At 39.0% G+C, this 20,782-nt stretch overlaps 1 protein-coding gene across 2 annotated transcripts; it reads left to right on the forward strand.

Annotated features, from left to right (window-relative positions):
* The first annotated feature begins 1,407 nt into the window (after nucleotides 1-1,407).
* On the forward strand, nucleotides 1,408-15,733 carry ZNF483 (zinc finger protein 483). 2 transcript variants are annotated; one of them, XM_049896567.1, is made up of 6 exons: nucleotides 1,408-1,599; nucleotides 3,449-3,999; nucleotides 5,691-5,779; nucleotides 7,583-7,709; nucleotides 8,094-8,189; nucleotides 10,101-15,733. In XM_049896567.1, exons 2-6 carry the CDS (start codon nucleotides 3,612-3,614, stop codon nucleotides 11,711-11,713), a joined length of 2,313 nt encoding a protein of 770 aa, XP_049752524.1. In that variant the 5' UTR covers nucleotides 1,408-1,599; nucleotides 3,449-3,611; the 3' UTR covers nucleotides 11,714-15,733. The 2 variants fall into 2 exon arrangements, with proteins under 2 accessions (XP_049752524.1, XP_049752525.1); XM_049896568.1 differs by having other exon boundaries at nucleotides 3,516-3,999.
* The last annotated feature ends 5,049 nt before the right edge of the window (nucleotides 15,734-20,782 follow it).

A 20,782-nucleotide genomic window follows, 5' to 3' on the forward strand; every position in this document is an offset into this window, starting at 1 on the left:
TGCTGCTTTGTGTCTGGCTGCTCTCACTTCACATAATGCTTCTGAGTTTCAGCCATAGTGTTGCATGTATCAGTAGTTCATTCCTTTGGATTGCTGAGTAAGTAGTATGCCATCCCGTGGACCTAAGACAATTTGTTTACCCATTGAATGGCATGTTAGAGGGGGAAACAGGAGTGGGGTGGGATGCCAATTTAAATGTATTGGGGAGATTCATCAAGATATTAAGGAGTGTGGGGTTGAGCCATATGGCTACCTAGAAGTGGATCATCTCCACCAAAACTGCCAGGCTGCTTAGAAGGAAATGGAGGAGGCCAGTGTGAGTAGAATAGGGATGTAGAGGATAAGGTCATCTAAGTTATGGGTGACCAGATTACATTAAGCCTAATAAAACCACCCAAACCCAGTGCCGCTGAGTAGATTCCAACTCATAGCGACCCTATAGAACAGAGTAGAACTGACCTATAGAGTTTCCAAGGAGCACCTGCCGGATTTGAACTGCCGACCCTTTGGTTCGCAGCAGTAGCACTCAACCACTACACTACCAGGGTTCCCACTGAGCCTAACAAGCAGTGTAAACCAAACGCCAGTTGCCCTACAGTCTGTTCTGACCCCACGTGACTTACAGAACTGAGTCCCACAGCACTTTTAACGTCTTATTTTTCAGAAGTAATCACCAGGACTTTCTTCCAAGGCACCTCTATACGGTCTGAAACCTCTGATCTTTCCGTTAGCAGTCAACTGCATTAACCATTTGCAGCTTCCTGGGCCTCTAGGCAATGCAAAGACTTGGGTTTTTCACTCCGAGTGAAAAGGGAAGCCATTGCAGAGTTTTAAACAGAAACCCACAGGAGAGGGACATAGTCTGTTCTACGTTTTCAAAGGTCTCTCTGGCTGCTGAGAATAGGTGGGGGGCGGGGGGAGTAGGTAGCATACAGGAAGCTATTGCAATAATTCAGGCAAAGGATGACAGTGGCAGGTGTGGAGGGCATAATATTTAACTTCAGTTCAAAACCCCTTAAAAACCAAACGCTTTGCTCTCCATTAGGACTCACAGGGACCCTGAAAGGGCAGAGTAGAGCTGCCCCATAGGGTTTCCAAGGAGCAGCTGGTGGATTCCAACTGCCCATCTTTTGGTTAGCAGCCAAGCTCTTAATCACTGCACCACCAAGTAGATGCATTAATTGTGGCATTCATTGAACACATTGCTAATATATTTCTTCGGTAGATCTTTTTTTTCCAGATTTCAGAGAGGGGTATGCAGAGGAGAAAGAGAGTTTGAGGTTACAAAGGGACAGAACGTCATGAACCTGAAAACGTAAGAATGTCCCAGGCTTCCAGGCCTGGAGCCTGTTGCGCAGCAATAATTCTGTGACTGAGCCCCCCGCCGCTTCCCAGTGACCACGCGCAGCAGGCTGGGGTCGGAGCCTATACAAAGCACACTGCTTTCGGAGAGCATGATCAGCGCATTCCGGGAATCGTAGTTCTGAGCTCTCACGCAGGCGCAGCAGCCCCAGCTGGCTTGAGCACGCAGCTCCTACGGGAGCTGCTTCTGGAAGCTCATTGCAGTGGCGTTGGTCCTGGCTGCGGATCTGGAAGCAGGTATTGATTGTCCCAGGCCCTTAGATTTGGGGCCGTTCGTTCGGCGTCGGCCCCAAGGGCGCACCCGGGGTGGAGTGGGTGTCAGAGTAGGCGACGCATCTGCTCTGCGCTCCTAATGCTGCTGCTTCTGTGGAAGTGGACACACTCTTGAATAAAGGAGCCATCGGCTTTCATCCATCCCTTCTCTGCCCCCAAGGTTTCTCAACTTTGGCACTATTGCTCTTTTGGGCCGTTTAATTCCTTGGTGTGTGTGAGAGAGAGAAAGAGAGAGGTGGTGGTAGTGGTGGTGGTGGGCTGTTCTTAGCATTGCAGGATGTTGAGCAGCATTCCTGACCTCTGCCTATTAGATGCCAGCAATCCCCCCCACCCCAGTCGTGACAACCAAAAAATATCTGCAGACATTGCCAGATGTTCCCTGTGGAGCACGGTAGCCCCCCGGTGAGAGTCTCTGCATGCGTCATATTTTCTCCAATCCTTTGTTGTAAACACCCTGGAGACCGAGACAAGTGTCGTAGTCACCACGGAGACCCAGGTACCACTTGGTAGGCAACTAATAAACCAACCCAGCAGAAATAAATAACGTTATGCATGCTGTGTGCCGTGCTCTGTGCTCGGAGATGAGTAATTATTGGTATGATAATTGCAATAAGCAGAGAATGTCACTCTGACTTGCCGCATCCTAGCACATCTTCGGCTGTATTCTAATATCCTGGGAGCCCTCTGAGGATGTAGAAGGCATCTGCTCGGATGGTCTCACGTGTCGGTGCCTGTCTCTTCAGTGCCCAGCTCATTGTAGATGCCCAGTTATTTATAGAATGGGTGAATGCATGCAACACAGGAGCAGGCTCTGTGCGAAGGAGCACAAGGAAGAGCAAAGGGAGTTTCGCAGAAGAGGTGACAGTTGAAAGCAGTCAAGTTTTAAAGAATGAGTAAAAATTAGTAGGAGAGGGAATGGTCTTGGTGCAAAGGATGGAAAAGGATAAATAGTGCCTTAGAGTGGGCAAGATATTCTTTATGACTGCAGTATCAATCCATTAGGGGTAGCTAAAGCTCAGAGAACTGAGGTCATCAAGGCAGGGTCTCTAGATCATCATGCATGGCCTCTGTGCTTGAGTGTCATACTGAGACATTTGGGAAGACAGTGAAGAGTTCTAAGCAGGGGAGTGATAGCATTATCTTTTGCGTGTTGGAGGGAATCGTTAGGCTATAGTGTGCAGACTGGATTGAGGGAGGTGAGTGGTAGCTTGTACTTAGCTAGTCTCAGTACGGATGAAATGGGGAAGTACTTAGGGAATAAAATCCCTAGGACTTGGTTAATGATGATGTGAGCAGTAATGAGGAAGAGAGATTTGAGAGTCCGGTGGGTGACCCCTGAGTTGAGTGACTGGTGGGAAATGTGTTGCCATGCACACAGAGAGAACAGGAGTTTCTAAATAGTTTGTGACTGGATCCCTTTGTATTACTGAGCTTTTTCTGACATTTTGCTTATAAGGCATAGTATTTAGCCTGAGGCAGCTGCTTCCTTGGAGAGTGCTTTTTTTATTATTATTTCTTTTATTGTGATAAATATATAGGTAACAAAACATTTGCCATTTCTACAGCCTTCACATGTACAGTTTGGTGACATTAATTACGTTCAGTGGAGGACACTTTTAATTACCCTTAAATAACACTTTGACTGTTGACCTGCAAAAAAAATTACCTTTTCAATATAGTAGTTGGGCAGGGCTATTCTAGTCACCTGAGGGTTATGCATATGTGAATATATATCTGAACCAAACCAAGAACAGTGTTTTTAGGATTAAAAACAATGTGTCTCACTTATTTAATACCTTGTATTTCTTGACAGTTTCTGCAAGACTGTAAACTGAATCCTTGGAACCTTTGAATTAACCTTGGTATTTTGCTGTCTGTAGTGCCTGTTAGTGGACTGTACTGATATTCAACTAATCTAAAGGGGACTGGATTCCTGCTGGTAGTACATTCTGCAAGCTGTACTGCTCTTGAACAAGATGGAGGCCACTTTCTCAGACCCTCATGCTCTGGCTTCAAGTGAACAAAACAAGGTCCTAAAATTGGATGCTCCTGGGGATCAAGAAGCTATCTTAAGAGGAGACGCTACTGACCCAGAGACTTCAAGACAGAGGTTCAGGTGGTTTCGTTACTCAGAAGTGGCTGGACCCAGAAAAGCCCTGAATCACCTCTGGGAGCTCTGTGTTCAGTGGCTGAGACCAGACATTCACACCAAAGAACAGATTTTAGAGCTTTTGGTGTTTGAGCAATTCCTGGCCATTTTACCTGGGGAGATCAGGAATTGGGTAAAGTCACAACATCCTGAGAGTAGTGAGAAGGTGGTGACCCTAGTAGAGGATTTGACCCAAATGCTTGAAGAAAAGGACGGTAAGATTTATAGATGGAGGGAGGAAGTGGGAGAGATCTCCTCAAGGTGTGAAAGTAACTCCTTCCACAGAAAGTACTTTACTGCTAAAGAGAGGTCTAAGTTTTGGAGTGGGGACTGGGTTTGAATCAGCCCTGCCATTTACTGTGCAATCTTGGGCAAGCCACGCAGCCTCTCAGAACATTAATTTTTTTTTTACCTGTAGAAAGGGAGTACAGTCTTCTCCATAGTTTGGTTATAAGGATTAAACATGATAAGGTATAATACATGGTAGATGCTTAAGAAATATTAATTTTTTCCCTTCCCCCTTGAGTAAGGGGACCCTTAGAAAACAAGAGAGAAAGAAGTTATCTGTGAAAATGTTTGGAGTATGAAGCATATCTCCCAGCCCCAGCCTTAACTTCTAACTCCAATGTGTGCAGTAGCATGTTTTTTAGAGTAGAGATAATCAGTAGAAGCTTTCTCTGCAGTGACGGGAATGTACTCTGTACTGTTTTGGAGTTCAAGTTAAGTACTTGAAATGTGAGTAATGCAAATAAGGAACTGATTTTTAATTAAATTTAAATAGCTACAGGTGGCTAGTGACTACCCTATTGAGATGGTGCAGTTTTAGAGCCTTCAGGAGGAAGAACAACTGAATTATATTTTTATAGTTACATTATTGTAAGTTGTATATAAGTATAAAATATAAACTGAATTATAGCATATTTATCATTATATCATTATAAAATATTAATGTAAACACTTCTAGGGAAAGAGCCCTTTGAGGGAATATGGCTCAACTTTTATAAAAACCCTCTAATATGCTAACAATGTTTATGCCACATGTTTTTAGCATACTATTTACCCCTGGACTCACAATACACTGTGGACAGTTTTATTCTACCAAGACCTCTGAGAGAGGTAAGGAAGTATCGTTTACCTCCACAGACTTACTTTGTGGTCACGCAGCAAATTGGTGAATCTAAAATTTGGCTTTCCTAACCCCTCCTCCATGACTCGTGGACAGTTTTTGTTTAAGATCATCCCTCTTTTCTTTTTGATTGCGTAATTCTAATTCTTAATTTGTATTGATTGCCTAAACAATAAAACTACCTAAAATTCTTTTCTTAAGAAGGTGGAGTATTCTTAAAAAAAAAAAAAAAAATTTCCTTTATTACAAGAGGAGCAGTTGACATCTCAGGGCATTTTGTACATTTAGTTCCTATGTTTAAATACCCATTTCTGTCTTTCGGAATCTGCTAGTGACCCCAGAGATGGAGTCATTTCTTGAGGCCAGCTTAGTGCTTTCCTTCAGTAAATAATTATGAGTGACACTGTGCTAGGATGGTAAAGAAAATAAATTAATATATGAAAGAAATACGCTACTTTACCTTAATACATCCAGTAAATGTATAAATTTTAAAAATCTTTATTGTGCAAATTAAATACATTAAAATTAGGTATGTAGAATGAAGGAGAGAGAGTTTTTATGAGCTTAGGACTTAAAGATTTTTTATGAGGAAGGGGCAAAAGCTTGGGGTTTTATAGGAAACAGTATCTGTGGCTGCTAGCTCTCTTAAAAGGTGGGGAAAACTTTTTTTTTTCCCTGTGTCTTCTGAACTTTTTCTCTAAAGGAGCATGAGATGGACGTGAGGATTTCTGGTTTGAAAAATCCATTTAAAAACTGGTCTCTTCTTTTCCCCCTTCCTAGATCCGATCTCTCAAGATAATGCCATTTCCCAAGATGAGAACCCAGAAGAAGATAAAATGACTGTTGGCCTTCCAAGTGCTGAGGCCTCAGTAAGTTTGCGTTCACTGATTTTTCTTCTTTAGTGAATACTCATTGAGCTTCTACTATGTGGTTTAAAGACACAAAAATAATTGACAGTCTCACTTTGAAGGAACTTATACCTCATTCTTCATGTGCTATTTTATTTCATTTTCCATAATGTATCACAAGTCTGACGACAATTTAAAAAAATTTTTTAACGAAAATTCAATAAGTATTCTTGATAAAATTAACATGATAAAGAATATCTGCAGCTGGTTAATGGAAAATTGGAAACGGGCCTTACAACGTCATCAAAAAATAAGGATGTCTGAAACCCGGGTGGCACAGTGGTTAACTGCTACAGCTGCTAACCAAAGGGTCAGCAGTTCAAATCTGCCAGGCGCTCCTTAGAAACTCTATGGGGTAGTTCTACCCTGACCTATAGGATCGCTATGAGTCAGAATCGACTCGATGGCACTGGGTTTGGTTTTGGTTTGGTAATCTCACTTCTGTTAATCAGTATTTTCTGACCATCCTGGCCAATTAGATGAGCCAGAAAGATAAGAAACAAGATACAAGTATTGGTTTGAAAGAGGCAAATGCATATTTTTTATGGATAATATTATTGTCTGGAAAACCTCAGAAAATCAACTGAACAAATACTGAAACTCATACAATAATTGAGAAAAGCAGGTGGTTATAAATCAGTAAGTTTCCTATATGCCATTAGTTAGGGAAAAAATTCTTATTGACGATAATGAATAATAGTGCTGAGGTAGGCTGATAATGGCTCCCAAAAATATGTCCATGTTCTAATCTCTGGAGCCTAAAAATGTTACCTGATTTGGAAAAAGAGTCTTTGCAGATACAATTAAGTTGAGGAGTTTGAGATGAGGAGATTATCCTGGATTGTTGAGGTGGTCCCTAAAAGCCCTTATAAGAGAGAGGCAGAGGGAGATCAGACACATTCACACAGAAGAGAAGGCCATGTAAAGACAGAGGCAGGGATTAGAGTGATACGGCCATAAGCCAAGGAATGTTAGCAGCTACCAGAAGCTAGAAAAGGCAAGAAATGGATTTCCCCTCAGAGCCTCTGAAGGGAGCTCAGCTGTGCTAACACCTTGATTTTGGATTCTAGTCCTGAGAACTATGAGCGAATAAATTTTAAGCCACCATAGTTATGGTAATTTGTTACAACAGCTGCAAGAAACTAATACAAATGTTAGTAGTAAGTCTGCTGTATGCTGTAAAATGCCATGCAGAGGATGTTATAGAAAGTATATTTTAATGAGTCAGTAATTATAGAGAAATTCCAAGTGTGTCTATGTTACGTCTGTGTTATTGAATACAGGTTCTGGTTGATTGTGATAGATAGTGATTGCTGTGTTTAATCAACTGGAAATTAAAGTTGGGAATATAGTTGCTGATATTACTTTTATGTATTAATCATTATGTGTGGTTAGCTTACGTAAATTGTATGAATTTGGAGTACGGGAATGTGAATTGTACCCTTCATTTAATATTTTTCTTTTAATCGTAGAAGTCAATGTAGGACTCGGTCAGTATTATTCCAGAGAATCCTTGTACAGCATTTCATACCAGGGACTCGAGGAGAGAGGCAGCAATTGTGTCATAGACATGGTCTGCATCACTTTAACACAGATAATAATAATGGCATTTGTTGTATAATAGCTGCTTCCTAGCTTGCTTTGAAATACTTAAAAAATTTGAAAGCTATCAAAGCTGTTACTTTGTATCTTGACTACTGCTTTGGATCCTTAGGATCTATTTGGGGATAATCCAATGGAAAAGATCTCTGTTTGGTGTTGTAGGGATCCATGGCCTTCAAGGATGTGGTTGTGAACTTTTCCAGAGGAGAGTGGAAGAGGCTGGAGCCTTTTCAAAAGGAGCTGTTTATGGAAGTGCTGCTGGAGAACTTTAGGAACCTAGAATTTCTGGGTAAACATCTTCTCTTCATGACCTGGCATCTAAGTTGGATATCTTTTTGTCTCCCATTATTGAAAGATAAGTGCCACATGAAGTACTTTAACTTTGTTTTGGCGGAGCATGCAGGGACTAAGATTACTAATCCTAAAAATGAGTCCTAAAAATGTACATTTCCTCCAAAGAAGGGTCTTTGCCTCATTGAACTACAAATGTAAACCATCCTTTTGCTGCCATCAAGGCCATGTCTTCACTCGTTTCCTCCTCACATGTCAGTATTGATATCTTTGTGCTTGAAAGTATCTTCTGTCGTCCCTGGAGAGGCTATGTATGAATAGATATTGGATGTCTTTGTTCTATGCATAAACAACTATTTTCCATTTTTGTCTCTATGAGTAGGCTTACCAGTTTCCAAACTAGAATTGATTTCCCAGCTGAAGTGGGTTGTAATGCCATGGCTGCTGGAAAAAGAAGGCTCAAAAGGCTCCAGACCAGGTAAATTGGTGAAAAGTAGCCAGAGAAATTAAAACAGTTGCTCACCACCTCAGTTGAGAAGAAGAACCTTTGAAATGCTGAGTGGGCTAAAATATAAAGATGATTAGAATGTAGCGCTTGTTCCTAGAATGTTCATTATAGTGGGAGAGATTGTCTTTGTTTGGGTCCTGTGAGAAGTAAGATGCCAAGAAACGATTAGCCATGCAAGAGATTTTTTTAGGGAAAATTCAGTGTAAGAAAATGGGGAGGGAACAGGAAGAGGATAGAAGAGCTGTCAGAGCATGATGCTGGCCAGACCCCTGTGAATGAGAGAGGGAAGGAAGGAAGATTGGGAAGGAAGAGCCCTTCTTAGACTGCAGTGCAGTTCTAAGAATGCTTTGGCAAGGTAAAAAGGGAGTCCTCAAACCAAAGTTGCCCATCAGAGGAGTCCCTTGCTTTGTAGAAAAGGGCTTGCTTCGGTATCCCTGCCGTACTCAGTCATCAGCTGGGAGCAGCCCATAGGAAAGTGGCCTTGGCATGAATGCAGTGGTAGATCCACATTCCAGCAACAAGGGCTGTCAGGCAAGCTCCCTACAGGAGGAGATCTGAAAGGTGCATTTTCACGGATACCATAGAGACATATAAAAAAAAAATGTTAGTAATGGGGTGAGTGCTAAACAATATCATGTATAAGGAGCCATGGAGGTGTATAGGAGCAGGGGCTTAATTAACATTTGAGCTGAATCTTGAAGGATAAGTAAAGCCCCATCCGACGGACAACATGTATGGTATAATCCCATTTTTGTTAAAGGGGAAAAATATACATCTATACATGTCTAAATGCATAGATATATATGGATTCTAATATCTGGAAAACATTTGTGTTAATCCTTCAAGATTAACCATCAGTGAGAGTATGGTAGTGGAGAAAGCTTTGTAGAAATTGTGGAACTTGAACTCTATTTTGTTGTTGTTAGTTGCCACTGAGTCCATTCCAACTCACGGTAACTCCATGTGTGTAGAGTAGAACTGTGCTCCATAGAATTTGCAAGGCTGTTACCTCTGCTACCTTTGGGAAGCAGATCAGCCGGCCTGTCTTCCAACTTGAACTTTAGACCGTGTTAAATGTATATGTTTGTGATAGATGAGAGTGCCATAGGATTGCATTGTAGTTAATAGGAAGTAGTAATACCAAAACAAAAGAGGGTTGAAAATGCTGCAGTGTGGCAGGAACAGTAAATGGACGCATGATTAGTGTATCTGCAAGATCGTGTAGGTAAAGTAGGACCAAACCTTTGAGAGTTTAGCATCAGTGTTATTGCATGTCCGTGATATGATTCACATTTTCTGTGAAATGAGTGCTATTTGGCTCCTTTCAGGAGAGGCAGTATGGTGTAAGGATCAAGAATATGACCTTTGTCATAAGCCTAGGTTACAAATCCGGCTCTACCACTTAAAAATCCACATGATCTTGGACAAGTTACTTATATTCTATATGCCTCGTTGTCACATCCATAAAACAGGGATAATAAAAGCATCTGCTTCATAGAGTTGTGAAAATTAAATGATGTAATGCAAGTGAAGTGCTTGGCGTGAGGCCTGGCACTTGGTAAGCATTCGATGTGTGTGCTATTATTACTGTTAAAAGAGGAAAGTTTGGATATAGGGAGAATAGATTGGAGCCTATTAAAGTAATTTAAAATATGAGTCAGAACTTGCATCTCTAACAAAAAAGCACAAACATTTCATCTTCCTAACTGCTATGTTTACCTTGCTTCCCTATGGCTCCTTTCTTTTCCTTGTGTTATAAGGCTCTATTTAAGAACCATCCAAGCTGTATTTCTTATAGTCATTATCTGTATTCCTGTTTCAGTTCAAATACAGCAGTTTCCTTTATTGCAAACAGGAAATATTGTTTCTTATTTCTTTTAGACTGTGATCCTCTATGTGAATTTAAGAAATCCATTCCAAACCATGATGCTTTTATGGAAGACTTATCTCTGGATACAATAATGGAGAGTTTATTCAGGGATGATGATTGTGACTTAATGATGGGAGAGTCCTCGGAGTGTCACAACAGATTAGAAGAGGATCATAGGAGTCAGGAATATTCACAAGAAACATTCACACAAAAGAAAACTCAAGAAAAAGTCAGTAAGGATGAAGAATTTGGTGGAAGCCTCAGTGTGAGGTCAGTCCTTACCCCCGAAAAAAGCCCCTTTGGAAATAATTCCAAACAAAATTCGAACGTAATTAAACATCTGAGGGTCTACTTAAGGAAGAAATCTCGGAGGTATAATGAATGCAAGAAATCCTTCAGTTTCCATTCAGACCTTGTTCTGAACCGCAAAGAACATAATGGAGAAAAAACATGGAAATGCAGTGAAGGTGGAAAAGCCTTAAGTCACTCTTCAACTGTTGTTAGACGTCAGAAACATAAGAAAATTCATTTGGGGGATAAATCCCAGAAATGCATTCACTGTGGTATAACCTTTATTCAAAGCTCATCCCTTAGTAAGAGAACTGATGGAAAAAACTCCTCTACATGTGACAGATGTTGGAAAGATTTATGTCAGGATACAGCCTTGAATAAAGATGAGAGTACTAAGTCTGGAGAAGAAAACCATAAATGCAGTAAGTGTGGAAAAGCCTTTGACTGTAGTGCATCAGTCACTAAACATCCCAGAATTCATGCTGGGGAAAAACCCTCTATGTGCGATGAATGTGGAAAAGCTGTCAGTAGCAGTTCGTCACTCACACCACACCACAGAACTCATACTGGAAAGAAACCCTACAAATGTGATGATTGTGGAAAAGCTTTCACCCTGAGTGCCCATCTCATTAAACATCAGAGAATTCATACTGGAGAAAAACCCTACAAGTGTAAAGATTGTGGGAGACCGTTCAGTGACAGTTCGTCTCTTGTTCAGCACCAGCGAATTCATACTGGAGAGAAGCCTTATACATGTAATGACTGTGGAAAATCCTTCAGTCATAGCTCATCCCTTTCCAAACATCAGAGGATTCATACTGGAGAGAAACCCTATAAATGTGGTGAATGTGGAAAAACTTTTAGACAGGCTTCCTGCCTTACTCGACATCAGAGAATTCATACTGGAGAAAAACCATACTTATGTAATGATTGCGGAATGACCTTCAGCCATTTTACATCTGTTATTTATCATCAAAGACTTCATTCAGGAGAAAAACCCTACAAATGTAGCCAGTGTGAGAAAGCCTTCCCTACCCATTCACTTCTTAGTCGTCATCAGAGAATTCATACTGGTGTAAAGCCTTATAAATGTAAAGAATGTGGGAAATCGTTCAGTCAGAGTTCATCTCTTAATGAACATCATCGAATTCATACTGGAGAGAAACCCTATGAATGTACCTATTGTGGAGCAACCTTTAGTCGAAGCTCAGTCCTTGTAGAGCACCTAAAAATTCACACTGGAAGGAGAGAGTATGAATGTAAAGAATGTCGGAAGACGTTTAAAAGTAATTCAGGCCTCATCAGACATCGAGGATTTCACCCTGTAGAGTAATTCTGGGAATATAATAAAAGGGAACATTTTAGCCAAAATTGTCCCTTATTAAAAACCTGAGAGTTAAACTACCACAGTATTGATTACTGGCTGTAACTGTGATAGGTTGGGAGCTAGGAAAAATAGTACTTTTCCCATTCATCCCCCTTGCAAAGATGTTAACTGCTAGTAGATAGTAACTAGATTCGGTAAAGTCATGTGAAAAATAAGGAAAGTAGCTTGAGATGTAAAATGACTCTAAAAAGCCAAGCTTGAATTTAACACCCAAGGTGTGGGTGGGGGGAATTTGTGCACAGGACCACCTTACTAACCTTTGTTCTTCAGGGGATTTTCCTCTAGCACCCCTTCCACTACCATGTAGTGTATTGGAAAGAACACTTGACTAGAATCAGGTAACCTGGGTTCTGTCCTTACTTGCCAACCAATTTGCTATGTAATCTTGGGCAGATTATTTAGCATTTCTGAATTTCAGTTCTTTAACAGTAGAATGAAGAGGTTAGACTAATGAATTTTGTGTCTTCCTAGCTCAGATATTCTCCAAAGCTGTGAAAATAAGTTAATGAGTTTAGGTTAATTGGAACTTTCAAGTTTCTCTAGTAGAGAATTATTCTCATTTAGGTTGCTGGACTTCTGGCTTAGTGAGATTACAGTATATTTTTTGAATACTTGATGCAGGAATCTCTAGAATACTGTAAAGTGGAAGAAGTCAGACTCAAACGAATTTTCCTTCAGGTAATGTTTTAACTGGATAAAGACCCCAACCTCTTTTCCTCTGATTGGCTGAGATGGGGAATTCAGAAGGCTTCTACTTGAGCCGTCTGAGCTGTGAGAGTAACAGTGCTAGGAAAATAGATGGGGGTGGCGATAGGGTAGGGGTAGGGGTAAGGCAGTTGCTGAAAACAACTTTTCTGATGGATTCTCTCTTGCAAAATAGAATTTTATTTTTTTAAACCACACATTTGCCTGTAGCAAGTACAGATCCTGGTAGTTGGAGTGTAAATATTCTGTATGGCAAAGGTCACGAGATGTTGCCTCAAGAATCAAATAGAGACCTTAGACATGTTTTAGTTGGTCTGCATGGGTGGGTGTGTGTAGAATTAGTTTTCACCATTTGAAAATTAGGAAATTTCATATTTAAGAAAACCAGGGCTCATTTTGAAATATTTTAAGAGCTGACAACACTGGGCTCATATTTCTATAGTACAGTTAGCTGGTCTTGGGTAGCACCTGCCATCTTTAGATGGGGAATGTACTCTCTTGCTTGCCAAATTCTTTTATGTGACATGACTGGTCCATGGTAGGATTTGATATTATGATCCCCTCCCGTATGGAGAATATATATCCAAAATCTAAAGAGAACCCACTGATAAAAATAGCAAGTAAAATTCAGGAAAAGATGTAGAAGTGATCTAGAATAAGTTTCCAGCTGCGAAGTTAGACCTCAAAAGAGTGAAATGTATAGACATAGGTGGAGTATTCCTAAATTTCATTGGTGGAGCCTAAATAATAATTTCTAACTGAGAAACAAACTAAAGACCCTGAATGAACTCAGGACATAGGGCTTGAAGAACCCTACTGGCTCAGCAATGGTTCAAGAATAAGAAGTCCCTGAAGTTGAGGTGAAATGGACTTTACGGCACCTAATCAGAAGCAACAAAGTTGAAATATGGGGCGGCTGCTGGAAAAGCACTGAATCGGGATACTCCAGGCTATGGAAGTGAAGAGAGCCTTGTGCTGATCTCATACTCAGCAATATTTGCTGTGATTTGACGGGCTTGGATTTGCGATGCTACCTCTGAAGAAAGTTTTTGGCTTCTTCGTTTTTCTTTCCCCTCCCCCTCAGAAGCAAAGCTTGCAGTTCACATAGATGCTGTGTGATAAATTGCTCTGCGTAGTTATTGCTGAATGGACCAAGCACATTCTAGCCATGAAAAGAATATGGCTTATGAGGATCATTCATTGTGGTTTAAATTTTTTCTGGGGGAAAAAAAAAAAACTTATAAAAATAATTAAATTTGTTAAGTTACTTCTCTTGAGGAAAGCTTTGTTCCAGACATTTAGTTGGGCTGCTCAACTTTTATAAGAGAATGTTTTATTTCCAGCATCTCCTGGAAATCTGGAACATAGTTTTTTTTTTTTACAACTTTATTGAGGTATGAATTACATACCATAAAATTTATTTCAAGTGTACAGTTCAGTGAGTTTGAATAAATATACTGAGTTGTGTAGCCATCGCCATAATCCAAATTTAGAATATTTCATCAACCCAGTGAGACTCCTCATGCCCATTTCCAGTTAATCCCCATCCCCATCCCAGGCAACCACTAATCATTCTACTTTGTCTTTATAGAGTTGCCTTTTTGAGATACTTTATATAAATGGGATCATACAGTATGTGGTCTTTTGTATTTATCTTTCTTCATTTAACAATGTTTTTATTGTTAAATTATTGAATAATATTCCATTGTGTGGATATACCATATTTTGTCCATTCACCAGTCGAGGGATATTTGGGCTGTTTACAGTTTTAGGCTCTCTGGGTTTATGAATAAGGCTTCCTTTAACATCAGTGTGCAAGTCTTTGGACATATGTTTTTATTATTCTTGGGTGGGTGCCTACAAGTGCAGTTGCTTTTTGTTTACATTTTTAGGAAACTGCCAAATTGTTTTCCACTATGACTACACCATTTTATGTGCCCACCAGTAGCGTATGAGGCCCTGTTTCTCCGCGTCCTCACCGGTACTTATTGTCCGTCCTTTAGGTTATAGCCATCCTAGCAGATGAAGGGGTATCTTTTTATCATTTTAATTGGAACTTCTTTAATGACTAATGATATTGAGCACCTTTTCATGTGCTCTTTAGCCATTCGTATACCTTCTTTGATGAAATGTTTATTCAAATCTTTTGCCTATTTAAAAAATTGGGTTGTCCTATTATTGAGTTACAGTAAAAGCTGTGAAAGCTAGAACCTGTGTGAGGCAGAAACCTGTCACAGCAGGAGAATGCAAATAGTTTCCACTAACAGTGATAGGAAAGTGGTGACTGCACCCCGTCAAAGGCGGAAAACTTGTAAGACCCGGAAAAAGAAGGCAGTCTTTTTGAGTTCTATTGAGTTCTGGCTCTCACAGGCTTTACTATAGTATTCTTCGTATATCCTGAATACAAGTCCTTTATCCAGCATGAATTTTCTAACACCATGTACTAGCCGCAGAGGGCAACCTCAAACCCTGCTGCACGCTATATATCAAAAGCTTGGTTTCAATAATTAATTTTGGGTGACTGGCCTGAAGAATATTTAATCTTGCCCATCACCTAAATACTTAAAATTCATTTTTAGATTAGTCCCATCCTCAAAAGTTTTTACACTTCTTTTGTCTCCTTACAGAATTGCATTAGGCCATTGGTTTACATTATGTAATGCATATTAAGATCAGCCTTATGAAATATTTTACTTTATAATGAAGATCTTGCTTTTAAAAAGGAGTCCTGGTAGCGCAGTCATTAGGTGCATGGCTGCTAACTGAAAGGTTGGCAGTTCAAACCCACCAGCTGCTACAAGGGAGAAAGATGTGGCAGTCTGCTTCTGTAAAGATTACAGCCTTGGAAACTAAGGGGCAGTTCTAGTCTGTCCTGTAGGGCCGCTATCATTTGGAAACAACAGCAGTGGGTTTGGTTTGGGGTTTGCTTTTAAAAACATTTCTTCTTAATGTGTCTCCATCGAAGATGTCTCTTTTAGGTCACAGGACAAGACAAGGCTCCTGCAATCAACAGTTTAGTTCTTGAATCTTACAACTAATCATGTTTCTTTGTATTGGTTTCTAGGATGTTGAGGCACATTTCAAGCTCATCTGTTGTAAGTGTACAAAACCTAATTGCTTGTGTTTTTTGTGCTAAGCTTCTCCTTGATTTTATTTTTCCCACTTATATTTCTGCTCCAGCCCCCATTAGTCGTCCACTTATTTAAGTAACAAAAATTGTTTACTTTTTGAAGCTGTTTCAAATACTTTTTAGATTTTAGAACAAAATATGTAACAGTTACATATGTATATAAAGTTTTTTTTTTCTTAAATTTCAACTTCTACCTTATTAGTCTGTCCCTAACATCCTCTTAAGTTTCCTTTTTCTGTGTTCTAAATGCCCCTCAAGCACACTCTTGACAGCAGCAGGCTGGAAGGGAGCCTGGTTGACCTAGGGCTTGCCAATCTGGTAGATTTGGATTCCTTTAGTGATCAGGGATCAGGTTCTATGATTCTTTTTGGCAAGCCAACTGCAGTGGTGAGCCTTGGTCCTGGATTTCTTATCCTTAGGTCTTCAGAGGGGTTCTAGGCACTAGTGCCTTGATTCATGAGTAGTTCAACATCAGAAAATATTTTAATATACTTCACTTCCACGATAACGAAAATAAACTGCTGGTCATCGTTTTATTCCACTGTTTTATTTCCTTCATGGGATCATCAAAGATACTAGGGCTTTGTCTTGTGTATGACCTACAACTGCTAGAGTCTGTTTGGTCAATATTGACATAGTTGTTGAGCCTGTATTAAAACAGTTGTTGAGTAGACATCATATTTAACATATTCTCTCGAAATAAACAAAGCACATAGGTTTTATAATAAAACAAGTCTAGTAAAATATAAGCTTTGACAATTTTGTTTTCTCTAGATTTCCAAGTAATTTTGATGGCTAATACAACAACACAGGTGCTATGAATAAATAGCTACATTTTCTTTAAAACCTCTGAGTTTTTTGTAGCCACTCTTAACAAGTCTAGCACCAATTTGGCTAGAAAAAATTGAACAAAATTCTACTTGACATAAGTAAACCTTGAGAATACAGAATTTTTCCTTATTTGTATATTGCTTTTTCTCTCTACTCTGTAAGCTTCATAGGAGCAAGAATCTTCTGCTGTGATCCCTGCTCCTAGCTCTTAGTAGGAATTCAGTAAATATTTGTTGAATGACTGAATAATGTATTAAAAAAAAAAAAACAACCTTTGCCATCAAGTTGATTCCAGCTCATAGCAACCCTATAGGACAGAGTAGAACTGCTCCATAGGGTTTCCAAGCAGCGCCTGGTGGATTCAAACTGCTGATCTTTTGGTTAGCAGCTATAGCTCTTAACTACTGTGCCACCAGGGTTTCTGAATAATGTATTGGAGGGGGACAAACTTCATTCCTGGTGTTTAAATAACTCATAGTAAGCTAAAGACGGAAGGAAATGCTCATCCTTAAACTGATAAAGATTATATACAGTATGAAAAAATACAGTATAATGTTAATAGCTGAGAGTAATGAATTCTAGGTTGGAAATCACTTTTCTTCAGATTTTTTAATGTCTTGTTGCATTATTTTCTACCTTTCAGTGTTCCTTTTATGAAGTCCAGTGCCATTCTAATTTCTGAACATTTGTATGTCACTCATTAGCATTTTTCCCCCTTAGGATGCCTTTGTGATTGTCTGTATGTGATACTCAGAAATCTCACTCTGCTGTTTCGTGATACAGGTCGTTTCTTACTGTATTGGGAATTCATGGGGCCCCTTCAGTGGTGGAACACATGTCCTTTGGTTCTGGGAAATTCTTTGGTATTATTTGTTTAATAATTTCTCTGTTCTTATTCTTTTCATCATTCCTATTAGTCAGCTTTTGGATTTGTTTTTTTACTGATTTTATAAATATTGGAAACCCTGGTGGCATAGTGGTTAAGTGCTACAGCTGCTAACCAAAAGGTCGGCAGTTCAAATCCACCAGGTGCTCCTTAAAAACCCTATGGGGCAGTTCTACTCTGTCCTATAAGGTCGCTATGAGTCAGAATCGACTCCATGGCAGTGGGTAGTGTTTTTTTTGGTATAAGTTTTGTCATCTTTTTCTTCTTATTTTCCAAGTCTTTATTTTATCCCACTTTCTAGAAGATTTCTTCAACTTTTATCTTCAAACCCTACTGTCAAATGTTTTGGGTGCTTTGTGTCAGTTCTCATATTTTTCTTTTTTTTAAATTGTACTTTAGGTAAAAGTTTACAGAGAAAATTAGTTCCTCATTGAACAATAAGTACACATATTGTTTTGTGACATTGGTTGCCAACCCCACAACATGTCAACACTCCCCCCTTCTCTACTCTGAGTTCCCCATTTCCATTCGTCCAGCTTTCCTGTCCCTTCCTGCCTTCTCATCCTTGCCCCTGGGCTGGTGTGCCCACTTAGTCTGTATACACGGTTGAACTACCTGTGTTATTGTTTGTTTTATAGGCCTGTCTAATCTTTGGCTGAAGGGTGAACCTCAGGAGTGACTTCAGTACTGAGTTAAAAGGGTGTCCGGGGGGGCCATACTCTCAGGGTTTCTCCAGTCTCTGTCAGACCAGTAAGTCTGGTCTTTTTTTTTTATGAGTTAGAATGTTGTTTGTTTTTCCCCAGCTCTATCCGGGACCCTCTACTGTGATCCCTGTCAGAGCAGTCAGTGGTGGTACCTGGGCACCACCTAGTTGTGCTGGATCATGTTTTTATTTCTAAGTGTATTTTCTGATTCTCTGTTCCTGTACTGTTTCCTCTGTGTTTCTTTTACTTGTTTTCTATTTCTTTTGCATTGGAGGATTTCCTCAGACTTCTGGTGATCCTTGACTATCTCTTCATATTTCAAAGAAGGGCTCTAAAAAGCTGACTGGAAGATGTTTTAGTGCAGTTCTGTACAGTAGGAAATAATGCCACATGTGATTTTAAATTTTCTAGTAGCCAGATTAAAAAAGTAAAAGAAACAGGTGAAATTAGTATATTTTATTTAATCCTGTATACCAAAATTTTATCATTTCAACATGTAATCAATATAAAAAATTACTGAGATATTTCATATTTTTGGTATAAGTCTTCAAAATCCAATATGTATTTTACACTTTATATAAAAATTATTGAGATATTTCATATTTCTGGTATATGTCTTCAAAATCCAATATATATTTTACACTGATAGCACATCTTAACACTAGATTTTCATCTGAAATACTTGATCCATATTTAGATTTATAAAGTTTACATTGGAAAAGTAGATTGACATACCCAAGTTGCTCCAAATATACTTAAGTTTTCCAGTCACTGAATTAAGTATCAAAAAAACTATTTTCCTTTGCAGTTTCCATCCACATTGTTCATTTTTTTATTACAAAGATGGATTTGACTTTGACACAAAAGTCAGTTTCAAAACTATGTCTGTCTAGGTTAAATAAATTTACTAACTCTTATGTGAACTCAGTATTATTAACATCAAATTAAAAGAAGTATTGCATGAATGGGGAAAAAAACCCTAAAGTTATCAATATCAACAAAGCATTTTTCAAAATTGTTTCTTTTTGCAGCCAGTTACAAATACAGTACTATTGATCGCAGTTAAAATCTGCATATTGATTCTTGTTAGAAAAATTTGTAATTTTTTGTTTTATTATGAGATGTTTAGATCTCAATATATATTCTTGCACTTGTATAGCTGTTGTGTTGTTGTTAGGTGCCCTTGAGTTGGTTCCGATTCATAGCGACCTTATGTACAACAGACTGAAACACTGCCTGGTCTTGGGCCATCCTCACAGTGGTTGCTGTTTGAGCCCATTGTGGCAGCCAAAGTGCCTGAGACAAAGACTCACCATCCTTACTTCCAAGGAGTGTTCTGGCTGTACTTCTTCCGAGACAGATTTGTTTGTTCTTCTGGCAGTCCGTGGCATATTTAATAGTCTTCACCAACACTAACTCAAAGGCATCAGTTCTTCGGTTGCCTTATTCATTGTCCAGCTTTCACAAACATATGAGGTGATTGAAAATACCATGACTTGGGTCAGCTGCACCTTAGTCCTCAAATGACATCTTTGCTTTTTAACACTTTAAAGAGGTCTTTTGCAGCAGATTTTCCCAGTGCAATATGTTGTTTCATTTCCTGACTGCTCTTTCCATGGGCATTTGTGGATCCAAGTAAAGTGAAATCCTTGACAACTTCAATATTTTCTTTGTTTATCATGATGTTGTTTATTGGTCCAGTTGCAAGGATTTTTGTTTCTTTTAACAAATTTTTCCCTTTCCTGGATCTTCAAATTTAGCTCATTCATATACAGCATAACATCAGGGAAGAAACCTAAATTACATTGCCATTGTTTATCTTTGATTATTGAATATGTGGTGACATTCCTTTTGTTTCAAGGAAATCTTGAATTGGAATTACAAAAAATCTTTGTAAAACCTTTGTAAAAATCTTCTATGACTCAACTCAAGGAGCATTGGTAAAGAATACAAGATCACAAGATCATTATCTTCTCTATTTCAACAGTTCCCTAAACTGGAGATGATTATTTCACAGTATTTGCACATGTATACCAAACAGTTCTAGCATCTGTATCCATGACACTTTTCTTGGACTCTGCTTCAGAAAACTGAGTTCAGATATTTTCAATACGCATCATAGAATGGAACAAAGCAATGAGAGAAATTATTCAATTGCTTCTGCTTTCAGTACACCTGGATTTTGACCTAACAGTTGGAGTCCCATCTTCATGATAAGAACTAATTTTTCTGTCTTTAGCTGAAATTCTTTGATAGATGTGAAAGTGTCAGAAGTACCTACACAAAGAGTTTCAGTTTTTAGGCTGTGAATTGGTAAGTTATTTGTAAACTTGGATGTCCTTTGAGACAAAATATACCCAACGTATGTATTCACTGGGCAGTGTCATAGCACATGACTGACTGATCCAAGCCAGTTGAAACCTGAAAATTTTCAAATTGTGAATCAGTTGATCTTTGACAATATTACTAAAAGTGTCTCTTATTCTCTGATCAAAATTGTTTGGTAGCTTAACCAAAAATTTTACTTTTTATGAAATATCTTTTTTAGTCTTTTCTTCATAATTTCCTAAATTACAATGACTAAAATGTTAATTTCTTTTTGCCATCTTGCCAGCTAAAGTTGTCTTTTCTGTGCAGGAAGTCAGACTGTTTTATAGCTGGCCAAATTTACAAGCTTAGAGCCTGCTAAAAGTGGTTTAAGTTTTTTTGGGTAGAAATTTAATTTTCATTTGCAATGACTAATTCTATTGATTCTTTTG

This window comes from Elephas maximus, chromosome 9 (assembly GCF_024166365.1).
Source record: "Elephas maximus indicus isolate mEleMax1 chromosome 9, mEleMax1 primary haplotype, whole genome shotgun sequence".
Lineage (NCBI taxonomy): Eukaryota > Metazoa > Chordata > Mammalia > Proboscidea > Elephantidae > Elephas > Elephas maximus.